At 38.6% G+C, this 26,987-nt stretch overlaps 1 protein-coding gene across 2 annotated transcripts in view; it reads left to right on the top strand.

Moving 5' to 3' along the window:
* The window catches only part of LOC103150098 (alpha-1,6-mannosylglycoprotein 6-beta-N-acetylglucosaminyltransferase B-like), a 143,081-nt gene extending 125,610 nt beyond the window's left edge, over window positions 1–17,471 (top strand). Inside the window, exons 10-18 of one of the 2 annotated variants that reach the window (XM_007569560.2) lie at window positions 1,752–1,885; window positions 3,440–3,570; window positions 5,782–5,787; window positions 8,874–9,029; window positions 9,163–9,309; window positions 9,583–9,699; window positions 12,949–13,023; window positions 14,318–14,601; window positions 16,699–17,471. In XM_007569560.2, coding sequence (XP_007569622.1) covers window positions 1,752–1,885; window positions 3,440–3,570; window positions 5,782–5,787; window positions 8,874–9,029; window positions 9,163–9,309; window positions 9,583–9,699; window positions 12,949–13,023; window positions 14,318–14,601; window positions 16,699–16,897 — 1,249 coding nt within the window. In that variant the 3' untranslated portion in view covers window positions 16,898–17,471. Of the gene's footprint in view, window positions 1–1,751; window positions 1,886–3,439; window positions 3,571–5,781; window positions 5,788–8,870; window positions 9,030–9,162; window positions 9,310–9,582; window positions 9,700–12,948; window positions 13,024–14,317; window positions 14,602–16,698 lie in introns of both variants that reach the window. The other variant, XM_007569559.2, reaches the window with a different exon arrangement.
* Window positions 17,472–26,987: the final 9,516 nt, after the last annotated feature.

Below are 26,987 nucleotides of genomic sequence, written 5' to 3'. Positions count from 1 at the left end.
GTATTTGGGAAGGGAAGTGACAGATGGTTTAATGTTAGCCTGCAGGATAACAAATGCATCCCTTTTAAAAATGGTACTGTTATGTTAATGAAAACAATTATCCAAGCAAAGGTTATTTTTAATATATTCAATGTGGAGATATGTATTAAAGTCACCTGGATCAAAAATGAAACACCAGAGTGAACAAAAACATCGATAATAAACCACCCATGTTCTGTTTTAGGTGTTATATAAAGGCTTTATGGTTGCTGTCTTTCATTTGTTCGCTGCTTACATGCAAGCTGATACTTAGCATACAGAACAGTTCTGTTAGCATCAAAGCATGTGCAACACATGAGCACAATTGTAAGGTTGTTAAAATATAAGGAAGTTGAAGCAACTGTGAATATTCCCTTTCAAGCCTTCATGTACAACAAGCTCCATAGCACAGCACAAGTTTCAGAGTGTTTCCTCATCAGAGGAACGAGCTGTGATTTAATTTAGATAACCGCGCTGAGTGCATCCATGCTTTGCATAACAATAAGGAAAAAGTGTGAAGAGTGTTTGTTTACTTCTGACTTTCTTAATACATCAAGTAATGCTTCATTCTGTGCTCCTACTGCACATTGCATCACATAACAACATGCCACCCTGCCATGATTCCCTCACCCTGGAGAACCTCTGAGCAGCCGTTTAGCCCAGATTAGCCCTTTACTCTGATCTTCAAATAGATATTGAGCTCAGCTACTCCTCTGCTTATCCCTCCTCTCCCCCAACTATTTTCTGTCCTTTGGGGATGGCTTATCCTAAACGAAAACCATTGCAGAGCGGGTGGAAAGTGACAGGGCAGGGGATAAAAACAGGGTAGATACAAATGAAACTAACACTCGTTATTAATAATTCATTGCCGACTTTCTGTGGCCCTCAAAACTAAATCTGAAGGCATTTCTGTGGAGTTCCTTCATCAACGCAGCAAATAACACGAAACTCAGACGTGAGGATCGTTTGATTCTTCTGAGTAAAGAATATTATTCAGTTTTATGACTTTTGTGGGAATTTGTAATAAGACTGTTCCATTCAAATCACCAGCCTTTGTTTAATGCTTTTTTTGTATACAGTTCTTATAATCATATGCTTTGTGTGACTTTCTCTGAAAAATCTCTACTTCTGTCTCTGTCTGAAAGGCTTTGTTCCAGAAGATGTTCTCACTTTGAGAAGCCGCTTTCTTTCTAAATCACAAATAAATGACTAGTGCTTTTATTTTATATTTTAATGAAATAAAAGTGGTTCTGTTAATCAAGTGATTAAAAAATTAGTGATTCTGCTAGATAATGAAAAAAGGAGAAGGAACCAAGCAGCAGTTCAAGCTTGAGATATCTTAAGCTTGAACATTACAGCTCAAGATGTGAAAATGTCTATTTTTTTCCCACTCATTTAGATTCATCACAAACAGAGTAAACTATTTCAAACACTTTTCTTGCAATTTACGCCCAAGATTTGCTGTTTAAGAAGACATGTTAGGAAAAGCTGCTCTAGCGACAGGAAAAACCACAGCTTCAGAGGATTGACAAACAAAATTCAGTCAAAACATTTGTGTGGCTGTAGTCAGTGTAAAGACCCACTTTACCCAGATGAATCCTGCACAGGGGCTGCAAATTTCACTTTCACTACAAATGCTTGTTGCACTATTTTTAAATATTTTCTGGTCTCCCATAAAATCCCAATAAAATGCTTTGAAGCTTGGCAGCTAAACTCAAACTGTTCCTCCACAGATGCCACATCAGAGTTATTGACACATTTGGGACAGAGCCAGCCTACAACCATGAAGAGTATGCGACTCTGCATGGCTATCGGACCAACTGGGGCTACTGGAACCTGAACGCCCGGCAGTACATGACCATGTTCCGTAAGATTATCCTGTCTTTCCTAAGTTTTAATCACTTTTTTACTTTCCTGTTGTCTCAGTATCTTACCACGGCTTTCTTTAAGAAAGCTTTGGCTGCCATAGCATCCAATCAGATTCCAATAGTAAACTCGTTCCTCTTATCGGGCGTTATTTCCCAGACGTAGCTGAGAGAATATACTTTAGTTAGTTTATGAATCACTGAATGGCTTACCACCAAAATACTTTAAAGCTCTGTCATCGTCGCATCAACCTTGCTGACCTCTCAGGTCTTCTGGTTCAGTTCTGCTCTGCATTCAAGAACCATGTTCCGATGCAGCTCTAATGTGGAACAAAGTTCCAGAAAACTGCGAAACGGCTGAAACACTGAGTTTGTTTAAATCGAGGCTTTGATTAATAACAACTAGAACATCATAAAATGGAGTCTGTTTTAACACTGCCTTTGTTTTCTTTAATTTTGCAGCGTAATGTTTTTGTGTGTTTGTCGTATTATATTCATTTAAAGGACTTTGAATTGCCCTGTTGGTGAAAATAAAACGCCTTGCTTTGCCTCACTTTCAAATCTTTCCCTTTTTAAAGAGCTGATTACTGCACATCATTAAAATATTGTCTCACATTAGGAATTTGCTCTTTGTGGCATTAAACACCCGTAGGTGTTCGCACACAACCGTCAGAAAATGTCTTTCTAGCAACCTGAAATGACTTCAAACTAGTCTTTTCACTTCTTTTGACAGGTTTTGCTGGTTGTTCACTTTCATTTTGGAGAATGTGCTTCACATTTCTATTTTCAGCACAGCGTCCCTTTAAGCTGTACCTGTTCTCGTCTCTTTCTTTTCCCCTCTCATGAGCTGCACAATAGGTCTGATCCTCCCTCAGAGCCGTCTGTCTCCTCACTTCCCGGCTGAGACATTGACTACTTAACCGTCTCGTGCTTTCACATTCAGCTGTCAGCAGCCTTGTATCGCTGGCGCTCAGCTGCAGGATCATTATATCGACAATATACAGCATATTGTAGACACCCACGCTCCACGCCGGCCAAAGCTATAATGAGTGACTCAACCTTCATACTTAGAGTGTGGCGGCGCTGCTTTTATTACAGTTCTTCAATACTTGAAAATGCGCTCTGCAAAAAAAGGGGGAATAATAAGCACTTGGCTTAAAGAAAAGAAGTCGGTAGCAGAGGATTATATGTGCAGTTTGTTTTTATCATGTCAAATTGCTTGAACTCACTGAGCAAAACACATAAATGTGCTTAGCATGTATATTTTAGTATGCAAGTCCCTGTGTTAGACTTTGCCATGCCCAAAACCACAGCTGGCCGTGTGACAGTCACAATTTATAATACTTGGGCGACACTCACAGTCACTGAACCAACGAGCCAAAGTGCAAAAGGATGGAGTGAATTTTCCTTGCATCCGTCTTCTTCTCTCTCTCTCTTTAAATAAAGCTTTTTTCCTCGCTGTCTTTTTTTTTTTTTATCTGTTCCTGCATTCTTTTCACTTTTCTCACCATTCCGCTACTTTCACTAACTTCACACATCCACTCGCACACATTCAGCCCACACACCAGACAACTCCTTCATGGGCTTCGTTTCGGAGGAGCTGAACGAGACGGAGAAGAGGAGCATCCAGCAGAACAAAGTCAACAACATGGCTGTGGTCTATGGGAAAGAAGCCAGCATGTGGAAGGTACTAAGCACAAAATAATGATGTACACAGATGACGCTTGTTTTTGTTTTTTTGCTTCAGCAAGGTCTATTTACCCTTTGCTTGTGATTGCCATTTATATTCTGCACAGTCATCTAATATCCTTTGATTAAAATGATTTATAATCAGGCATCATGCATGGTGTCATCGGATGGGTTAGACGCTGGTGGTTTCATCAGTTGGCATTTATCAATAATTAAATTAATTTGATTATATAATCATCCTAGAGGTAAGATAATTATTGGATTAAAAAAATTAACCCTTTCATGCATAGTGGTCACTACAGTGGACGGCTATGGCTAAAAGCCATTTTCTTGTGCTTCTTGTGGATTTTTATGTCATGAATGCACACAGACCACTGAAGTGGACGCTAACGCACCATAAAATACACCATCAGCTACTGGCCATCAGCTGCAAATACAAGAAATTATTTTGTTAAATCCAATATGGCTGACAGACAAAAAAGCATGCCGACCGACCCAGTCCCTCCTTCTACTGTAGACGACTCTTGCAGATAAAAAAAAAAATATTGTGACATCAGATAACCCCTAAAAAACAATACTACTGATGTATTTTTCACATATCAACTTTGTATTTGGAGAGAATTACAATTTTTTCAAATTTTTTTTCCTACCTTTTTTTATGCCTTAAGAAAGGCAAAAAAAAATGGGGAAAAAAATCCTGATACAAAGGATCATAATTCATGCATGAAAGGGTTAAATTTGTTCACAACCTCCATGATTCTTAACAATCCATATTTTAGCATCTCTGCTGAACTGGTGACATAACCTGATATACAGGCAAGTAAAGAACGGTGCTTTAGCATTCATCGCCCCGTTAAGGTTTTTGAAAACTGCTTCTTTAAAATGTATGCATTACTTTGTACAAAATCCTTTGCTGGTGATGGAAGCTTCAAGACTCTTTGGAGAAACTTCTAAATTCTTCTACTCCATTCTGTGAACTCTTTCAAGTTTTACTTTTTCATGCAGGATTCAGACCTTATAAGCAGCTTTATGTTCTTGAGACTTTTATTTGCTGTTTGTGTAAAATTGTTGTCTTGCCAATACATGCATTCTCATTTCATAATTATTATTATTATCCTGGAAGTCTGCAGCAGATTTTTATCAATAATGTCTTGGTTCATCTGGTGGAGCTTCACCATGATGTTGCCGCTTCCAAACTTTAATGTTGATTTTGTCTTAATGTTTTCTTCACCAGATTCTTAAATGCATGGAGTTGTTGGCATGTGTTTTATCAGTTCAACATTTGTGCCAACAAGCATCTAAACAGGGTCACCTCTGGCTGTCAAATGGATGTGGATCATAAATGTGTTTATCTAAAAACGAGTAAAAAAAAGAAAAAGATGCAATTACAGCACAGATTGTGGCATACAGGGATTTCCATTTAAAGAAGTAAATGGTTCATTACCTGAAATGACTGCAGGTTTTCCCTTTTCCTCCACAGCTGGAGGAACTTTTGAAACAAATTAAATATTTTTGTAGCATTTATTTAACCAGAAGAGGAGTTGAGATGGAAAACATCTTCTGAATGAGCTTACAGGCCAAAGCAGTAACTTTGTTCTGAAGTTCAATAGTTTGACTTTAAATAGCTCATCTTTTCAAGACGTACATTATATAGTAGGAAATACCCACTGTTTGTACTACACAGTAAATGAGAAGGTTGTTTTAATGGATTATTTTTTCCACAAATAATACATTTATTAAGTACTAGTATGCAGTACTGCAACTTGCCTCCTGCTGTGTTATGACAAGAAAACGTTGACAGCGTTTTACACATCCCACTGTTAGTGTCATTACAGTTCGGCTTCATGGGGCTTTTATATGCTCAAGTGTGCATCTTTAATTTGCAGACGATTTTCCTCTAGAAGCCGCCTGCTTCCTCATCCACATTAAGTAGACGGAGCACTGCGGCGCCTTCATTCTTAAAATAATTATGAAGACATTGTTTACTGCCTCCTGTCAGTCAGTCCACTGTGAGTCCAACATATCTGTTCGTATAAAAGATCATAAGGTCCTGAAAATGTGCAATGCTTTACCTGTGAGTGTGTCGACGAAAGCATTTGTTTCATTATTTTTAGCTCCATCCTTTTTGTTAGCTGCAAATGTTTTCTGAATTTCTTTTCTTCTGTTTTGTTCTGTCATCTGCTGTGGAACCTGACTGGATGCTGATTAGCTTCAGGTAAGTCAAGTGTTTCTTTTGTTTTTTTTTGTAAAGCTATATATAATTTATCAACACTATGTAGCCTATATTTATGAAATCAAAGTTGTCATCCTGAACACCTTTTAGATTTTTGTAAAGAAACAAAACTTTGAAAACTATATTTGATTTTGGTTCTAGCTCCTAATTATGCACAAATATTTATTGGTTTACTATATGAAGTCCCAACAAAAAACGTTGTTGTTGTTAATACTGTTGTGAGTACTATTGCAAAGAACTTAAATGTCAAGCACAGGTAATTATAGGTAATTAAACAGAAAATATTTGTTCAAAATATGGTTTAATCTGCCGAACTGTGTGACTACAAATATATTTCTCACCTGTTACTCCATTTCTGTCATACCGTCCCTCTGTCCTGCACTACTGAAAATAACTGACTATAAAATATTAATGCTGAGCAAAAGGGAGTTGGAAATACTTAGCTGTGAAATTAACTGGATTATTCAGTCACAGTAATATTTGGTATTATTTAAAATTCTAAGCTTTTTATTGTCTGACAGAAAGCGACTGATGATAAAACCAGTTTTTCAAAGGAAGTGCAAGTTTGTTGATCATCATCATCATTGTACTGAGATGAGATAAATCACATTTTCAAAAACTACAGAATGTATCTTTTTTTTACGCTGCACAATGATTGTGCAAGCATTTATTCAAGGCAAGCATTATTGCCTTGAATAAAAAGAGTGTTGAGGTTAAGTTTGTTTTATTTTCCATTTCTTCCTGTGCATGCGTAGGTTTTCCACTTGCACTGTCAAAAACAGATGCATGTCAGGTCAGGTGACTTTACTCAGATGAGACGTGTGTCTTCTGGTGATCTGTTAAGCATCAAGTTTCCATTTTTCCACCTTAACATGCCCTGCTATCTGAACTAAACAGGTCAAAGTCCTTCAAGCTTCTTCCTGAAGCTCCATCTTAAGGAAATAGATTTAAAACATGAGGGACAAACACCTGTCTATTTGGACTTGCTCTGTATTCGTCCCTTTCCTGATTCATGCTCACTCACATGCACACACTTAGGGAGAGAAATGCTACGTGAAGTTAAGAAATCTGCACCTTTACATGCCTCTGTTTCACTACCAAGTTCATTGCTATTGTCTGCAGCACTTAGCGCTTGAGCAAATCTCCTAATTGGCTGGGAAAATCCTCACAGAGGAAACTATTGATCACTACAGCCTCTAGTTACTTCGCTGCAGAGGAGAGGAGGGGGAGCGCCACACAACAGAGGGATATAGTAAGCTGCTTAATACCAGCTGGCAGATCAATTTAATGGTCTGGGTTGCACTCCGTTTTCATGGTTACGTTTTGGTTGTTAACTGACTGTTGCTGGTTGTTGTAGGTTCTGTATTTAATTGATGCCTTTAAAGTGTGCCGTTCTGGTGTTCAGACACAGAACATGATGAATTTGTTTCTTTGGACTGATAAGTAAGGATGTGTACACAACTGGTGGTGAGCAGAACATGAAAAAAATATCAGATCCTAACTCTTAATCCGAGGATTTCTGCAATCTATGGTGCGTTAACACTGCAGCCTGAAGTGACTCAGTTCAGATTTTTTGGCAATTCCGATTTTTTTTACCGGGGCCGTTCACACTGCCAGTAAATGCGACCTGTATGCGTTCTGCAGTGTAAATGGGCAAACGACCTGAAAGTGTCCCGCATGCGCACTAGAGGGCGTAATAGCGTCAGCATTCTCAGTGTTCTGCCAACTGCCATAAAAAGAAGAAGTGCTCAGTGTTTGCGGAAGTAAACATGGAGGCTAACGGTGGAGCTTTGCTTACATATTTGAAGTTGTTGTCCAGCCGGAGCAGCATATTAACAACGTAATCCTCATATAATCCGTCATGGTTGTTGTTTTTCTTCCCACTTGCGCTTATCAGGACGCAGATTTGAGATTTGTTGAGAATCAGTGACGTTCAGTTCGGATGAATGCGACCTGGACGTTAGGTCGCATTTGAATCCGATACGTATCGGATATGGGTCACATTCGAAAAAGAATCCGACCTGTGCTGTTCACACTGCCATGAAAAGATCGGATACAGGTCGTATTATGTCAAAAAAATCGGAATTGGGTCACTTCAGGCTGCAGTGTGAACGCACCCTATGTCATGCTTCGTTAAAAACCCTAGTTATTGAAATGAACTCTGATAGGACATGTTTAAAATAAATGAATCTTTTACTGCAGTACCAAAATCTCGGACTGACAATTTTGGAAAAATAAAAAAAATGATTAAAAAAAATGTAAAAGATAATTGTTTTTAACACAATTCAGCGGCACAGTTGTTGAAATACTTTGCCAGCTTTTATCAATGAAATGAGTTTTATGATCTTAAACGTTTAAGTGTAATAAACAGACGCAAAAGAAATCTAAAACACTGATTCATGACACCAAAGGGTTGTTGTCGTATTGATATACAAAAAAAAAAATGTTTGGATTCATGCATAAACGTCTAGATATATTCATTTATTGTGAATTGGCCGTTTTCTCAGTTTAACTGTTAGAAGTCCATGAGAAGATTTTAAACAAGACGTCTGATGCTTATCTACTTACTGCACTTAAATCACACTGTAAGCAAGTCCAATTACACAAATAGAAATCCCATGAAAGAAATTGAGTCCTAACCAGGTGAAAGCTTTTACTGAAAGCAGGTATGTGTCTGTGTCACTCGAAAAAAGAGAAAGCTGCTCTTAATTTGTTCCACCTCAGAGGCGGAGAAATCTGGGTTTTTCTCTCTCTGCTGGATCTGTAAATATGGTCATGTGAACACGAGTTGCCTCCACATCACAGTAGCGTCTTCTTTAAGATGCATCTAGAGAGTAAATATAGTGTTAGATGTGGAGGGAAGCTGACATATCCAGACAGAAGCTGACACACGGAGACAGCTTGCACAAAGATAAAAGAAAACAGACTCGGCACAGTTTACTTGCTCTCAAACTCTTTAATCATACTGTCCTCAGAGGTGGGTTCTTTTTCTTTTTCATCCAGCCTCCTGCCTTCATGTCTAATCCATGATATCTCCCGTCTTTGTTTCCTGTCTTTTTATCCAGCAGGGCAAAGACAGTTTCCTGGAAATCCTTCATAAGTACATGGAGGTCCATGGGACGGTGTACTACGAGACCCAGAGACCACCGGAGGTCCCGGCCTTTGTGAAGAACCACGGTCTGCTGCCCCAACACGAGCTGCAGCAGCTTCTCCGTAAGGCCAAGGCAAGCAACTGGAGCAGCTCTGATTTGACAAATTCTCACCCGTCACAACCTTTCTATTAATTCACAAACCTTAGAAATAGATGCAGTTGTTTATTCTTGGGTTACAAGCATATTAATGTTGTTTTTTTTCCAGCTCTTCATTGGTTTTGGGTTTCCGTACGAAGGTCCCGCCCCTCTTGAAGCAATAGCCAATGGTTGCATTTTCCTGCAGCCAAAGTTCCAGCCACCCCACAGTTCACTGAATCACGAGTTCTTCAGAGGAAAACCTACATCTAGAGAGGTAACCTCATTAGGCTTTGCTCTTCCTTTCAGACAGAAGTTAGGACTTTCCAGGGCCATGATTTAAAATCCTTCGTTTTTCATCAGATTATTTCAAATACCTGCTTGCAATTTGTATTTTATGAGTCAGCTGTGAGAACTTCAAATATGCTCTGTGTATTTTTTTTTTTGCAAAATGTTGTTTTTTCAATGCATTTACAGCTTTTCTCGTGATCACAAGTGGCAGATAAGGTAAATTAAAACGTTTAACACCCTGCGTCTGCATTTCCTGAAGGTTTTCTCCCAGCACCCGTATGCAGAGGAGTACATAGGCAGGCCGTACGTCATGACAGTCGACTACAACAACTCCCTCGAGTTCGATTCTGCTGTCAAGGAAATCATGAGGACTAAGGTACTGTCAGACTCGCCAAAGACGAGAAAGAAAAAATATTAAACAACTTTTAAATCCCTTTCCATCTCTGAGGCTCAGAAACGTTTTTTAAACGTCTGAACATGACTGCTTTCATCTTCACACTCAGCTCTGATATTTAATAGAAATGTCTGTCTGACAAACATCCTATTATATAACTGTAAAATAAATTGTTGCCCAGCTAATAACGCAATAGCACATTTTTACTCTGTGATGGTCAAAGTAATATAAAAATCGCTGCATTTTTTTTCTCTCTCTCTCTTGAAAGTCTGTAAATAAAGCACAAGGCCTTATCTGCCTCCTTTAAACTTTGTTTAACGGTTCCTAAACTTTGACACAACAGCAGCCAAGCTCTACAACCCTGGGGTTCTCCAGAGCCTTAGTTATTTCTGCGTGTAGGAAGCAGATGGCTATTACAGAGTGCGAGAAATGCAGAGCTGATAGAGAATAAGAGAATGCCAGCGACTGCCAGGAGCAGCAGAAAGGTTAATTAAGGAGTCAGCTGGGTAGATTAAATCTTTCTAGAAAGCACAAACACAAGCGGAGAGGATGAGAACAAAAATAGAAAGAAATGGGAAAACGAACGCAGATGGAAATGGAGTTTGGGGGATTCTCAAAAGCTTTTAGCTCTCATTAAAACTGAAAACCGGTACGAACTTTAAGTAACGGTGAATAAACATGTCTTACAAACTGAATCACCTTAATAAAAGACTTGCTGTTTTATACTGTTGTAATCAATCAATATGTGATCACCCAGCAGGTTCCAGTGCTACACTGAAACTTCTGCCTGTTTGTTTGTGTCCGGCATCAATAAACTGGTTGCTTCCTGCTTTGAGCTTTGAGCCAGGCCAAGAGTTGGGGGGGGAAAAAACACATAAAACGTTATGAAAACCTCATTGAAAACACTTAGACTTGATCAGGTCCACTCCTGATTTGATTATTTTGCTAATATAATGGATCAACATCAGCGCAAAACAAACTGCTATCACTGTCTTTTTATTCTTCTGTTGCTTTTTATATTTATCCGTGACAGAATTTAAGGCGGTCAACGCCCAAACGTAGGCGCGCTTACACCTGACGTTTCTGCAGAATCTATAAATGCCGTTGCTATCTCAGCTCTGTCAGTTTCCAGTGTTAATGAATCCTTCTGTAAGTGTTGTGCTGACCTGCCTGCTGTGAGCCTATCAGAGGTGGTTGGAGATCGTGAGGCGTTCACAGACACCACTTGCTGCTTCAAACGGTGTTAATGAAATTAGACGGTGATAATAGGACATCTGTTCGCAGGAATAATGGCACAAATAATATAATTATTAGCCGTTTTCCTGCACTGACATCCCATAAACACATGAAATATTGTGTTTTCTGTAAGCCCTTATGTCTGATGTTTTCACTGATCAGAAAACGTTGGATTTTTAATTTCTAACTGTTCGATTATTAATCTGGCTGAAAATTGTCCCCTTTCGGTCAGCACATGATTCCTTCTTACATCTCTAGTTATTATGACGGACTAATAAAATACTAAGAGAATAACATTGTACAAGAATAAAGTCATAATGTTATGACTTTCTTCTGATGTTACTACATCTTTTATTCTCGGACTTTATCGTTGCGCCACTTGTCTGTCACTTGGTTCTGCTCAGTTCAGTCCACTTCCTGCACTTCCTTTGTGGATGGTTTGGTAGTTTCACCCAAACAAAGTTTTTCTGAGCAGCTTAAACAACTTAAAAACATCTGAGAAGTCAGTCCTGCTTTCTCCCAGACCTCCTGAACTCATTTTCTGTCATGTAGTGGAACTCTGGTGCGGCAGCCAGTAATTCTGCAGAACCCATTTTAATACACAGATAGGCACATTTATTGTCTTTTTTTTCCCACGATAATGCATTCTCTCCACTGACATACAGTCGTATCAGTACCAGTCCAAGCCAGCCAGTCCATCCTGCATGAAGCGAAACAGGAAGACGGCTGTCTGCATGCCCCTTTAACCATTTTGTAAAATCAGCAGACTAGATCAAGTCGGCATGGAAATTAAACAAAAGGTGACATCTATGATGTAGCACGCCTGTGTGCGTGCGTGTGTGTGTGTGGGTGTGTGGATGATCCCACTGCTCCATCTTGTCTGTGTTGTCAGACAAGCTTGAGTTCTGCAGCACTAGCTGACGGCGCTGTCTCCATCTCCTCTGAGAAAGAGCTGATGGACCACTTCACCCTTCAGTGGAGGCACAACGCCTCAGCAAACACACCCACATTCAGATGATATCCCCGTGCACACACACACACAGCTGACACAGGGCCTTACCTACACATTACAGCCATTAGCGTGAAGACGCGCACGTAAGCTCACACACACGCTGTGAGATGTAGAGGCTCATGCTCAGTCAGGCAGGCCAAAGCAATCTCTGGCCGGCCGACAGATTCTTATATTCCAATAAATCCTTTTCGTTCCTTTCTTTCTTTTTCCCATTCTTTCTTTCTTGTTCCTTTCTTTTTATCTTCTCTTTCATTTTATCCTTTTGACTTTTTATTGTTTCGTCTTTTTATCTTTTTTTCTGTCAATTGTTTTTCCTTGCATTCTTTGTGTCTGTTATGTCTTTGTAAGGTTTTTTTCTTGCTTGCTTTTCACACATTTTTGATCATTTTTCTATACCAATCAGCTGACCATTTCATTGGTTCCCCGTTTGGCTCTTAGAACATTTTTATTGCACTTTCAGAGGAACATTTTGAGCAATAGTGTCTTTGTCTGTCTTTTTTTTTTTTTTTTTGGATGGTGCTCGAGTATTTTCGTCCATAATGCAGGCCTAAAAACATCTCTAAGATCCAGCGTAATCAACATAATTTTCCAGTTTTGGCTGTTTTACGTTCATCCGGCTTTGTGGCAGTCCGTCAGCGTGAGTTAGACATAAAAAGGAACACCAGTGATATATCGTCTTTCAAGCACACAGCTAATTAGGCCAATCAAAAGTGTGTGTTAGTTATAAAACTTGTACTTCACAGCATGGGCTGATCTATTGGTATGCAAATAAAGCGTAATGAATTTCAACGCAGTGACACACTGTGATTAGACTTTGCAGAACCTGACAATGGAAACATTCATCCGCTGAAATTAACAAGAAGAGGAGGCAATTCGCGGCAATTAGTGTGAACAATGAAAATCAAAACAAAAGTGTATGTTAATGTTGGCAAAACGTCGTGAAAATAAACCTCCGGTTGGATGTGTTTGCTTGCGGTTTCCAGGTTGAGCCCTACTTGCCTTATGAGTACACATGTGAGGGGATGCTGGAGAGAGTTCACGCCTACATACAGAATCAGGTAAGATCCACTCAGCCACTGTTTGCAATGAGCTTATTAGCAAAAAATCTATTTTACAAAATAATTCTTATGTCTTCATCACCTTACATTTTAAGTGACGGTGGGACTGTATTAAAATGTATGATTCTAATTGCAACTAACCGTATTTTGATGGAATAATTTTCTTTATTTCAATTCAAAAATCCTTTTTGCTGCTGAATTATTGAGACATGTGAGCTCAACTAGAACATTTTTAATACTTAACATGTTTCTAATCTGTTATTTTGGTGATTTAACCTTCAAATAATATATTTATTCGACTTTCAAGTGTTTTGTTGGTTTAACTTCGTTAGAAAAAATACACCTTTATAAATGTGGACTGTGACATTAGCATGAGGATTGTCTGGTCTTGCAGCAGCATGTTTTGCATTGAGATGGTATTTTTTCTTCAGTAATAGACCAACTCCAATCTTTTTGGACAAGTTGGACAATAACGGTCTCTTCCAGCGTCGCATCCGATCGTATTTTGAAACAGAAGCAGCTTTGTCGTCTCTTGTACGTTGGATTTACAGAAATACAAGGAAAGCGAATGCAAATGCTCCGCTTTGGAAACTGATTTAAAAAATAAAAAAAAACAGTGATTGTGTTCACAGTTTTAACACGTTAAAATCGATGTAATCAGACTTAACCCCTAGCCACAATTGTAACTGGACAAACTTTGATAAGGTTTAAAAGGTGCAAATACATTTGCAGAGCATTGAACAAACGTATATTTGTCACACCTGTTGAAACACAGTTTGTTTTCCTTTCATCTCACTGAGATCTGTCAAAAAAAAAACATAAACCTGTTTTTACCCCACAAGTAAATGTGTAACCTTTTACAAGTTGTGTAAATGGTGATGGTTGTGTTTAACGGATTTAATGAGTTTGGACCCATCAGGGGCATTAGTAATCAACTTCACCTTGCTGTGCCTCTGGGCAGTTTATGCCGAGCTCTGCATCTGCTGCTCCTCCTTATCTAATCCTCAGTTCATTATGTGTAGTAATAATAAATAATGCTTTTCAAGGTGGGAAACAGCAGCTTACAGCAAAGCTGTTAATGTCCTAGATGTAACCATAACTGTTATGTTGGAGCAGCAGAAGCTATAAAGCAGCACACAAAAGGCCCGTATCACTGAGGAGAAAAGCATTTTCTGGCTCCACAGAGGAATAAGCCAGTCTTGTAGAGACAGTAAATCACTTATATAAGGTCTTCTTCTACTAGTTTGAAGCTTCACACCACAACTAATTTGATTCTATTCTTTTTTTTTTCTAGGACTTCTGTGTGCCAGAGCCTCCCTTCATTCCAGCCAATTTCTCCAGACTGGGATCAGCCAGTGGCAGCCGGGTAATCAGACCTCTGTTTGTGCCCCTGCCCAACTCCACGGCCCTTGGCTGGGCGTCCAACGTGACGGCTCCCGCGGCTTGGCCTCCTCTCAGCTCTCTCCGACTGCTGGTGTCTCAGGAGGGCCAGTCTTGTGTTGAGGCCTGCCAGTCAGCTGGCTTCATCTGCGAACCCGCTCACTTCCGCTTCGTCAACAACAAGGAGGCTCTGCGGGGGTAGGAGTGGACACATTATACTGGAGCACAGGAACTTAACTGTTTAAAGCACAAAACTGCCTTTATCCTCGATAAGTCAGCAGCATTTTTATGTCCCAGTCGAATCTCATGTTTCGGATCGGAGTCCAGATCAACACATTACATTTTTTGTAACAAAGTTATTCCAATATAAACATATTTCACCTCGGTATGAAGGTGAAATATGTTTCACCTTCATAGACAATTAAATTAATTTGTCTACTTAATTTGTAGACAAATTAAGTAGACAAATTAAGTCTACAAAGGGAAAATGTCTCTTACTAAACCCTTAACATTTTTCACCTGTTTAACCTGCTATTTTTGGCCACATTTTGTTCAGATCAGATACATCTAAAGCCATAAACATTCCTTTTTCAGTCTCAAGAATCTGTTTTTTAACGTGCTGTTCACTCATTTAAATGGGGTTCACAGTGAATCAGAGACTGATTTGGCTGCTGCTGCTGCTTCCTGTCCGTCTGCATCCTTTCAAGCCATTAAAAAAAATACAAGGTGACAATAATTGCTGTAAGAGTTGTGAGCACACCATCATGTGGAAACGCTTCAGGTGCTGAATAATCAATGAGTCGTTTAACAGAGACGTATGAAAACTTTCTAGTGTTAGCCTATGACGTCAACAATCTGTTATGAATGAGCAAGACGTGAGTTTATTTAAGAATGTTGAGTCAGCTGTAGAAACAAAGCTATGACTGTTTTCATGGATGTGTCGTCAGAAACATTATAGCAGCTTTTTAACTAAATAAAATTATCACTTTGAGGCTGTTCTGAAGAAACTCTTGTTGGGTTACCGTACAAACATTTAGAGAAAATTGCAGTATAACGAATAAAACCTCTGAGCGAGTCCAGCACCAATGCTGATGAAATGCTCTCTGACGCATATACTCAGCTTTTGGTTTCACTGAATGTACTTTCAAATCAGAAAACGGCATCAGCGAGAAACGTGAAATGACTCAGATTAGTATCGAAGCAAACAAATCTTGATCAGGACATCCATAAAGCTTCGACTGAGTCTGATCCGAATTTCTACAGTCGCATGTCGGCTCAGAATCATTTTAGTAAGCAAACATAAAAGTTTTTAGGAATTTTCCATCAGAAGGGGATGGAAAACTCGGAGTGTGACTCTCTTCTCCTAACGTCTCCCTGCAGACAGCAGCTCAGTTCCTCAGCTTTCTGGGATTATTTCATGCTCCAGTATTTGTTTACCTTCTGCTCTGCTCTTCATTCTCGACGCTCGGTTAATTTCCTCCTCCTAAATAATGTCGTTCCATTGCATTTGTAATGTGATAATAGTGAGTATTTTTTATTTTTTTTATTTTCTCTAAATAAACTTTTACTTCAAAGTACAGATGAATAATATTAGAAAAACAGGAAAGAATGATGTCATTGTTAAACACTGCAATATTGTTTTTGTGGCCGTTTATGCTCAATTTTTGCAAATCATAACTTCTATTACTTTAGTTTTTCTTTAGGCAGTTTAAATATACTTAAGTTAGTTTGGAACCAAAATCTGTAATTGATATTTATATTTGGAATAGTTGGGATTACTTTGGTAACTTTTAGATCCTGCTATTAATTAAAGAGATTAGGAACACCTCAGGAGAGTTTTTTTTTTTTTGTCGAATCTCCGGTGTGACGACGGGAGATTTTTTGACCACTTTTCACTTTTTGAACTTGTAAGATCAGTATAAATAAATTTTATGTTTTCATCTAACTTGTATGAGATTTATAGCTATTGTTCTGAGTTTTCACTAGAAATAAACGACGCATATTTTTTAAACAATCAACTCAGAAGTGTGTTTAAGAAACAAGGCGCCTGTTGACACCCAGGAAGCTACATTTTTCTAACTCGTTTGCTTTTCACCCATAATAATTATAAGCCCAACTTGACTTTCTACTCCTCAATCAGCCTACCAAGTAGTACATCTACACGGCAAAGGCAGAGATTTGATTAGTGAAACAGCATAATCAAATTTTTTAAAGTATATTTTTTGTGCTTACAGCCCCTCTCACTTGTAGCTTCCTCCTGTGTTCAGACGTGCGCTCTGGTGTTTTGCCCCTCAGGTTGGAGGTGCAGTGCGAGGTGGTGGACTCGGAGATCAACCACATCCTCCCGGCGTTCTCCGTGATGCGTCGGGAGTGCAGTCTTCAGAGGGAGCCGTTGCTGTTCAGCTGCGCGGGCCACTCTCCTAAATACAGACGCCTCTGCCCCTGCAGGGACTTCCTTCGAGGGCAGGTGGCTCTTTGCAGAGACTGCTTATAATGATGGGGAGCAACACAAAAACAAAAGACTTGGATTTAAAGAGGGAAGCTAAAGAGCTTGACCTTGAACTGCTGCCGGATGGTTTAATGAATCGTTGGTGTGAGGGCTGCGGTCGCCGCAGGAGGCGACTGACGGCAATCACACCTCAAGCCAGTAAACTTTCACGTTACCCGCACAGTGAAGACACATCAAATATTTTATCCTGAAGCTTCACCTCCATAATATTGGGCGTACGGTCTCACTCCACGATGGAGTTGTCATGGAGATGGCAACCTCAGGTCAGTGTCCGACCTCCACGCTGCACTCAGAGGATGATGGACGCACAGCTCATCTCTCGTTCTGTTCGACCCTTCTTTGCACTGATGGATATTTTTCAGACTGCGCCCTCATTCTGAGGCGGCATCGGCGATTATTCTCTCTGAGAAGAAAGGACAAACACACAGGGCAGCTCACAAGATTATTTTTCAATAAATAAGCCTTCATATCTCAGCTGGATTTTTAAGAAGGTCTTTGGACTTTGTGATGGAAAAGTCATAAATAAAGATAATAATAAAATAAAAAAGAATCAGAACGGTTCAAAGTTTTGAGATGGTTTATATTGCTTGCATTCCTCACTTTTCTCTTTAAATTCCAAACACGCACACAGAAAACATCCAGAGTTCACAGAAAGGTCTGCACAGGGATTTAGACCTTAGAGGCATCAAAACAAACATGGATCATATCCATTAAAGATTTGTGAATGTTTAAATAAAAATCACTGTTTTCATTTATCCAATTTGAATCATAAATAATGCAGAATTAGGTTTTATACTAACTACAAATACAGTAGCTGTGGATAGATGGTTTTACATCTTGGGGGGGGGAAAAGAAACAGAAAAAAAAATATCAACAACTGATCTTCATTCCATTACTGTGCAACCTGAGTCTTTAGGATTCACACTTTTAGTTTTTTTTTTTTTTTCTGCACCAGGGAACTATTATACAAGGCTGCAATATATAATGGTGCCTTTGTTTCGTTCAAAGGCAGCATTATATATAATATGGCCCTCAGACACAACTTATTATTCTATAGCAAATTTAAAACTCGATAAGATCTCACCGTTTCAGCAAATGTGGACTTTCTTTACCAGAAGCATCGGATTTATTATAAAATGTCTGAAAAAGGTGAGTTTCACTGAAGGAAGATTTTATTCAGGTATGAAAGTTTTTAGCTTTTAAATCAAATCCACAACTTAACACAAGAACACCTCTGCTCTTGTTACTTGAGGCTCAGTTATTTTCATTGGTTGGCTAAATAAAAAAAAAAATAAAAAAAAAGCAAAGTTGCAAAGTTTATAATGCTACTGTGCGAGTCTGTAATAGTGCAAGGCACAGAGCAGCATGGAGATTCACAGGACAAACAACCATGCAAACACACACACACACACACAAGGGCAATATATAGTAATCAATTGACCTACCAGCCATGTCTGTGGTCTGTGGGAGGAAGCCAGAGCACCAGGAGAGAGAACCATGCAAAGCTTCTGCAGAAATAGCCCAGGTCAGTAGAATACTAATAGGATCTCTTATTTAAAAGCTAACCTACACACTGCTTAATGGTAAAAGTTGTGCAATATAATATATTTGATGGGAAATCCAGCTTAATACTAACTCTAATCAACAATGATTACAGTTATCTACAGTACAGATCAGTGTCAAAATACCTTTATAATTTACTCTTTAATGCCTCGACCCAGCTTTGTAAGAAATGCGTCTCTAAAGCCTTCAACTGCTTCGTTTCATGTTTTAAAAAAATGATTTTCTAAATGCCTACTTATACTCTTCCAGCGATGTTTATTAGATGGAATCGCGGAAAATACTTTGATTCCAAATATCTCGGATCCTTGGCAGAGGCTCATTTCAGTGGACGGACACACAGCGGAGGTGCTGCAGCTGAAGGCAGGATTCCAATGGGATCTACTAGCACAACGATTTCACACTGCAAATTAATTGATTCACATTATGCACAAACTCGGCGACAGAGACAAGCATATTCATCGACGAAGAGTATTTTCAAGAACACTCAGCATTCTGCATAAAATGTTTTCCTTCTATTACCATGCAACACGTTAATGACTTGAAAAACATGTCTGTTGTAGTTAAAGTCTGTTACGTTACTCCTTCAAACTGCTCAGATTAATCCTTTGGACATAAGTCGTACATATTACCCCATATATTAAAGATCTTGAAAAGCTTATTGTATGTTTTATCCAAAAGTAGGGGCTTTTTTTTTCTTGGTGTGACAGAAACAAGCTGGTTGAAACTCAGTCCTATTAATATTAGCAAAAAAAACAAAAAAAAAACTGGTAGTTTCAGCTCTTCATCAAAGCTTAAGCAATTTCCTTGCAAGCAGCAAGTAATTTATTGAAATTTCATTTGCATCAAATGTATAATATTAAATTAAACCAGAGAACATCTATGAAGTTTTGCCATCAACAGCATTTAGGCGATCAGCAGCAGGTGTCACGTCTCTTGATGCCTAAGAAGCAGGAGGACTCGATAAGGCAATGAGTGATTACTTTCTCAGCAATATCCGTCCAACAGCTGTGTCCGGCTATTGGACGTATATATATATATATATATATATATATATATATATATGGAAAAAATTTACAGACCACTAAAACTGATCAGTTTCCCTGATTTTACTTTTCGTAGGTTTATGTTTGAGTAAAATGAACATTGTTCTTTTATTCTATGAACTATAGACAACATCTCAATACTAATGTTTTAACTCAGGAAGAGCTCAGAGATCAGCATCTGGTGGAATAACCAGGAGGTCTTCAATGGGTTCAGTGCAGTGGGCTCTTAATATTTTTCAGAGCTGTATATATATCTATACAAACCCAGGTATTTTCTAAAAGAAAGCAGCTGAATATCTCATCGCTCCTGAGAGCGAAGCATCATGTATCACCGTCGTTCTGAGCTGAATGAATTGGTGCGCCTGTACTCAAAGTACCGGTGAAACCAAACCAAAGAAGGTTAAACAAAGATTTATAGGGACCATCAGATATTAATCAACCTATAAACTCAGGGCTTTCCATTTAACTGAGTTATCTACTTGCACAATGACTTTCAGAGAACCTTTACAACCAGATGGAGACTTTTTTTTCCAGCAGCAGCGTTTTTCCTGTTTGAAGGGCATGCGCTATCTTTCCTTTTGTGCATGCAGAGGTACCACACAACACAATCCTACAGAGGAAAGGTCTGTTAAAAATGTCTCCAGGCTACATTTCCAGCAGAATCTGGAGGGGTTTTTTCCTGGTAACTGTATAAATCCTGGACAAAATACATAGCCCACAAAACACACAACGTCACCATCTTCCAGCCGTTTTGTGAGCCAATTTATTTACTAGAAAGTGTTTTCTGTCTCGAATGAAACTTTTTTTGTTGTTTGTTTTTAAATTGGCTTCTTTTGTGCAGTTTTACCAAAGAGAATAGCCATTGTTCCAGTAACATTACGAAAGCTGAAATGGCAGCGAGGAGAACCTCCTGCATTCATTTCAGTCACAGTCACAGCCGGCTGTAAAGCTTGTGAAACCTCGCCTGATGCAGTACAATAGCGACTCCTCAGTAGGAGACATTACTGCAGCATCCATCACTAAAACTGCTTCTCTTCCCCTCCACTTCAAGGACACGACTTTCACCTCTCTAATGCTGCTTTTTGATTTCTAACAATAATCAACAATTTATGCTCTCCACAGTTACTGTATGCTTAAATCGGCTTCCAAGCGTCTTGATTAAACCAAACGTGGACGGGGTTAAGCAGCGTGTTCTTTGTGGGGAGCAGAAGAAACGGATGAATAATTCACCATCCGGGCTCCTCATCGTCTCTGACAAACAAAACAGGACTCTTGTTTTTGCCAGTCTCTCAGCAGTGCACTGAGCAAGCATTCAGAATTAATGTGACCAGACAGGGAATTAATAATTAACCGAAATATTACTGCAATCAATGCTCTTTCAAGTAATTTAAAGAAGCTATAGTAAATCTTGGAGTCTTGGTTCCACTGCAGTTTTTTTTTTTTTTTTTTTCTGTGGATGCTGTTCTACTTCTCAGAAACACTGACACTGGGAATAAGAAATAAGTTCACGAAGTTCCTTAAAAACAGTCATTTTGGATATTAATGAACAATATCATGTAGACAAAGCAGCACTGACACTGACAGGACAGAGTTTGATGCAGGATTAGATTGTAAAACTATAATCCAAGCTTTGAACATCAAAAAATTAATAAAGTGCAAACCTAACAAGTGTCCCCCTAAAATCACAAGCTAGGTCAGTGTGATAATCTACTGACCCATGAAGAGGACTCACACAAACCTTATGTGTGTCAGAAAGCTAACGCTGCACCAGAGGCCATCAGGAGGTCTGAGAGGCTGCCGGACTCTTCCAGAAACTAACCAGCCAGCGTTTCTTTTTCATCGGTTCATTTTTTTCACCCCATAATGCTGCAGGAGGCGTCAGTGTGATACTTTGCACACTAAGGGGAGATAGGAGCATCCTCTCCCAATTTGAAAAAGAAAGGAACAAAGAGGACCGGGGTAAATTCGCCAGCATGCAACAAAGATAGGAGAAAGAGATGGGTGGAGCTGAAAGACTTAGGAATAGAAAAATTAAATAAAATGCTAGTGCAGGATGCAGCCAACGTGTGAAATTCTGGTATTTTCCATGGTGGAGGGGCCGTGGTCAGTGACACAGCGACACGGGACCAAGCAGCAGGACTGCAGTAGGTTAGCAAGCACTGCCAGCTGTATGCGTATGGCGTTGTGTGTTTGTGTTTGATGATGTGTTCATGGCACACAGAACATTCAATGCATCAGCAACGTTACAACATACCTGCATAAATCACATAGGTACATGATTAAGTCAAATCAATCCAAACTGACTGACCAGGAAAAGCCACACATTTTTTATTACAGCAAAAATATTTCAGGAGAAAGTCTGGGTTCAAAGTAAAAATATATCTGGATATTCAAACTAAGAAAGTTTGAAGAGTAAAATGCAAATGAAGTCAGTAATTCACTTCCTGTGTGTTTAGCGCTTTTCTTAAGTTGACTTTTTATATTACTTTACTTTTCTAACACTATAAATTCTTTGCAAAAGAAAGTCGATCACTGTGGTTGTGAAGCAGCAGACGATGTCGGTGTCACCTGCAGTCGTGAAGTTGTAAAAGAGTAGAAGTAACTCTGTGTGTGTGTGTGTGTATGTGTGTGTGTGTGTGTGTGTTGTGTTCTCACTTTTTTTTTGCTGGTTGGCAGTGTTTACTCTCTGAAGCTAAAATCTACAGCGCATCTTTATTTGGCATAGAATCAGCTCCGTTTAGCCTGTCAGCTGTTAAGGAATTTTAATTAGAGCCACATCTGAGCGTACTATTTATGCTATTTTAATAATAATTAAACAGCACAAGAACAGACTGATGCGCAGCTGAATAATTACCAGGCCAGAGAAGACAATATAATTTTTCGAAGCACGTTTGTCATAAAACACCATCGTCTACCTGAAAACTGTCAAACACAGACGTGAGGTCACAGCGGCATGCACAAATGAGCAAACATGCGTACACACACGCAGACACACAGAGCGCAACTCTTCAAGGAACACAAGTTGTCTTTTATTAAATCTACATACACACAGTCGTTTTCTGTAAGCACAGACAAGTTAGACGCAATCTTCAGTTTTTTCCATTCACCTCTCCCTTTTCTTTGTCAGTTTTTTTTTAAACGCACAACTGAAGTTCGGTGAGTAGGGAAGAGCCGTCATGCTGTTTGATTGATTAGTAGCTCGTACACCGTCAGGTTCCTAATTAACGCTTCCTCTGATTTTTGCATTTAAATTTATTGCAAATGCTTTTAATATTCAGTGCATGCAGCAGAACGTATGAATTGTTGTTTTGAATTGCACTGTGTTCGTAAGAAGAGCTTCCCCACAGAGGCAGAGACAAACCCTCAGCTCTTTGTAGTACTTCCTCGTGTTTCCTGGCACGGAGCTTTAATGAAGCCGACTTCCTTTTGAAGTGCATGAGAAAGAGGGTGGTCATGTGGTCAGATCCCCACTGGGCTGTTCTTATCAAGGTGGAGTGCATCTACCTTCACTTCACCTCAGATGCGCTGCTGTCTCAATCGCGCCCACTGCCAGCAATGATAATTACCAGGTCTGGCATGTGTGCTTTTGTTTTGTTTTGTTGGGATATTTTTACATTTATTCTCTGAAACTCTTTATTTAAACGAGTTTCATGCTTTAGATGATATCTTCTCAAAATAGCACCCACCTTAAAAATTACATATTGCAAAACCAAAAAGGGTTAATAAAATACTATGGAGCCCCCTAAGGGGAATCAGGATTTTATTTTATTTTTTTTTGCATTTTGCATTTTGCATTGCATTTTTCGCAATAAAATTAGCAAATACACCCTTGGTCTATTTTGTACACAGTCACAAATGTTGATTTAAAATTTCAAATACATACACATTTAAAGAGCCTCAGTGAAAAAGGGTTTATTTTTAACTCTTTTATGCAAAAATCAAATAGTTTGGATGTACTTTTCTCTCTTTCTTTCGTACGGAAAGTTTCAGTTTATTGTCAAGGTTTGTGGTACATTTCTATCCTAAAGACAAAGGATATAAAACATCAGATATCTCACATATGAGATATTAACATAAATGGAAAAACCTTATGAAAACCTTATATTATAGCACAAAGTATAGTGGCCACCGTAAATAAGATTTTCAGTATTCAATTATGCCGCATGAACGGATCAGTGCAAAGCTGCGAGAGAACACAAAACATATAGCAATGTAACACAAAAGAAGGAAGGAAATCGTCCATGTCTCCTAGGAGGCTCCGTAAAATACGATAGAGGATTAGGGCCACTCGGGAAAATTAAAAAAAAGAATTGTGATTTTTCTTTTCTCAGAATTCTGACTTTAATCTGAGATATTTAAGAAAAATCATCAGAATTCTGAGAAAAATCAGCGACCCTAATCGTCCTCTGTAACAACAAAATTAACTAAGAAGTAACAAAAAGGCTTGAACATTTAAAATGTTGAATATTTCTTAAAACTCCCATTCTTGTTTACACTGAAATAATTTGAGATGATTCCAAAAATCTGATTGAGTAATACCCAAGAACAGCATTACAAGGACAGTAATAGACATCCTTGACCATTTGTCCATTTGTCCAGCAATTTCAAAGCAAACTAAAATCTCATCACCTCCCTAAAATAATGGCTTGAATCATTTTTTGCCACAAGTGATTTTTTGCAACAACAAAAAAAGAAAAAAAAAGAAATCCCCTTCTTGTTGTGAAAAGATAATTTAGGCAAGAAAAAAAATCACTTTTGGTGAAAAATGAAAGAGACCATTATTTTTAGGAAGGTGACAATATGGGGTATTAAACAAAGCTGTGTCTGAAGACCACAGATTGCATTCAGGGCAGGAAAACACAAACAGGGAGGTTGTTTTGCTCCACCACTCTGAGAAAAATAATTACATTCAGTTCTTTTTATGTTGATGTGAATATTTTATGTATCCTATTGGTCAAATGTCTTGTCTGGACTCCAGTGAGTTCATTTAATTCATCATTTAAATAAAATGTTTTATACATGAGAAATGATTTGTTGCTGTTATTGCAAACATTGCCAAGAAACCGGTTAGGTTAGAAAATAAAAAAAAAATAAAAAAAACACCCTAATATGCACAACTAGACACACACATGCAAACACAATAAACATAAATGGAAAGACAACTAATGAACCTGGCAGAAACTACTGGCTGTTGTGGCTAAACTGGACAGAGGGGCTCCTGCCACACAGCCTGGGCAAACAGTTCATCTCATCCAGTAACTTTACTAGCCTCTGCTCACAACCAAATGTTCAAATAAAAGCTACTTTGTGGTTTATGGAGCATAACAGAATTTCTGGAGTTACCTTGACCTCCAGGTTTGGAAAAAAAAAAAAAAACAACCAAGTGGACACTTTGCAACTACATCACTAAATCTAGTTATGGCGCCTAATTCTAGGCGCCATGACGGACGTCAAAAGTGAAGGCGGCAGTATTGAACAGAACGCCTGAATTTTTTTTTTTCCAAAGTTGTTTTTGCCAATTTTGCGGAAGAGGATTAGGACCACTCGAAAATAGAAGAAAAAAAAAATCTGACTTTAATCTCAGAATTCTGACTTTAATCTCAGAATTCTGAGATTAAAGTCAGAACTGTTTTATTTTATTTATTTATTTTCCAGTGGTCCCAATCCTCTTCCGTACAATTTATTCTTGTTTGAGTCAAACTAATTTGTGAATGTAACACACCTGGTTGGGGCTCATAGAAGGCGGGATTGATAAAAGTTGGAAATAGCTAGCTTAGAAACCGACCCGTACTTCCTCCCTCCTGATGTGTTGATCAATTTTTCCTGAATTCACACCACATGATTTATATCAAGTGGTTTATAAACTGTGTTTCCCCTTAAACGAGAGAAACTCTATAAAAGACGAGATGCTAACCAGTTCTTTCCGTACATAGTAAGCTACATGATCTGCTTCCATGGTTACCAACGGTTCGATGTACCGTATTGCGATATCTTTCTAATTATATGAAGTATATGAACGTCAATCTTCTTACCTTGTAAAAGGTGTTCGCTGCAAAGCCGCGGTTACACTGAGGGCTGACAGTCATTATGATTGACGGCTACTATCCATCGCTGCCGCATCTTTCCACATAAAATGACATGTTTGGTTTGTATCCTTGTCTGTTTGTGCAACCGACCGCGCAGCACCCGGTGGCCATTTTTAGTGCAAAATCAACTTAATAAAAGCGATACTAGGCTACCATATGTGTGTTTTTTGACAGGCTTTTCAGCAGCGCATTGATTGTTTTGACGCCCGTCATGGCGGAGTGGGCGGAGTTTCGCAGAGACTGACGTCACACGCAAAGGGTCAATAATGAATTATTTGGGTGTTGTGCCTTTTGATTTTGAACCCATTATACTGCTGTAGAACAACTGTCTCACAGGGCTTGCAGTCATTTTAATTAACTTCATAAACATGTTGCCAGTTTTAAAATAAAGTCATCTCACAACAGTGTTGGTCTTTGATATGGGCAGTTGCCCTGGGCGACATAATGAAGGAGGATGTGCAGCTAATTGGGAGTAGGAGCCTTTTGCATGAAACTGAGAAAAGGGAGAGTAGATGATGTGCTTTGTTTGGAAATGAGCTGCATTTTATCCCAGATAAGCTCAGATCATTTCCTGCATTTTGATTGGCTGGGAGACGACAGCGCCATCCAGGCACAAACCGCCTTTGTCCCAAAAAAGACCGTTCAGGTTCACTTTAAATTTAGTTACATATAGCCTCTTTATACCAGCTCAATCCCATTACAAATCAAGTCAGAAATGAATTAGATTCAGATTTCATTTTTAATTGCAAAAGTGTTTAAATTAAATTGTTTCAGATTTTGTAAAGTTGCAACAACAAACGTAAGTATATTTTTCTTGGATTTTATGACAAAACAACACACAATAGGACAGGCAGTATTGTGAAGCTATTAAATACTGTAATGCGAGATTTAAGCATGTATTTCCTGAATTTCCCACGTGCAAAACAATAAAGGCTTTTCATATTCACTTTTCATTAAGGTTACATTTCTGTGCTATGCTTTAATTATAAATATCATGTTTTCATTAACTATAAGTGGAAAATTGTCATAATTAACAGAAATAAAGGCTTTCAAACATCCATCTGTGCATTTAATTGATATATTGTGTTTCAAAGGCCCGACTGATAAATTAACTCCAGTACCAGAAATAAATTGACTTTGTCATAATATTCTAATTTACCAACACAAAACTTCACTTTGACAAAAAAAAAAAAAAAACATTGAGGTGTTTTAATATCACAGGATCTCAAGTAACAAGATCCCATGTCAGTCACACTCCTAATAATTGCTTATTAAAATAATTTGGAGTTAGGTTCTTTTTGTAACGGGACTGAATTTAACAGCTGAAATTATCATCACAGACTGAAGATGAGATCTAACAGGTGAAGCTGAATCAAAGCCGAC

The sequence above is a fragment of the Poecilia formosa genome, unplaced genomic scaffold, assembly GCF_000485575.1.
Source record: "Poecilia formosa unplaced genomic scaffold, Poecilia_formosa-5.1.2 Scaffold242, whole genome shotgun sequence".
NCBI classification, from domain to species: Eukaryota; Metazoa; Chordata; class Actinopteri; order Cyprinodontiformes; family Poeciliidae; genus Poecilia; species Poecilia formosa.
Note: the sequence above shows the minus strand (reverse complement) of the source record. Positions and strands in the feature narration are given on the sequence as shown.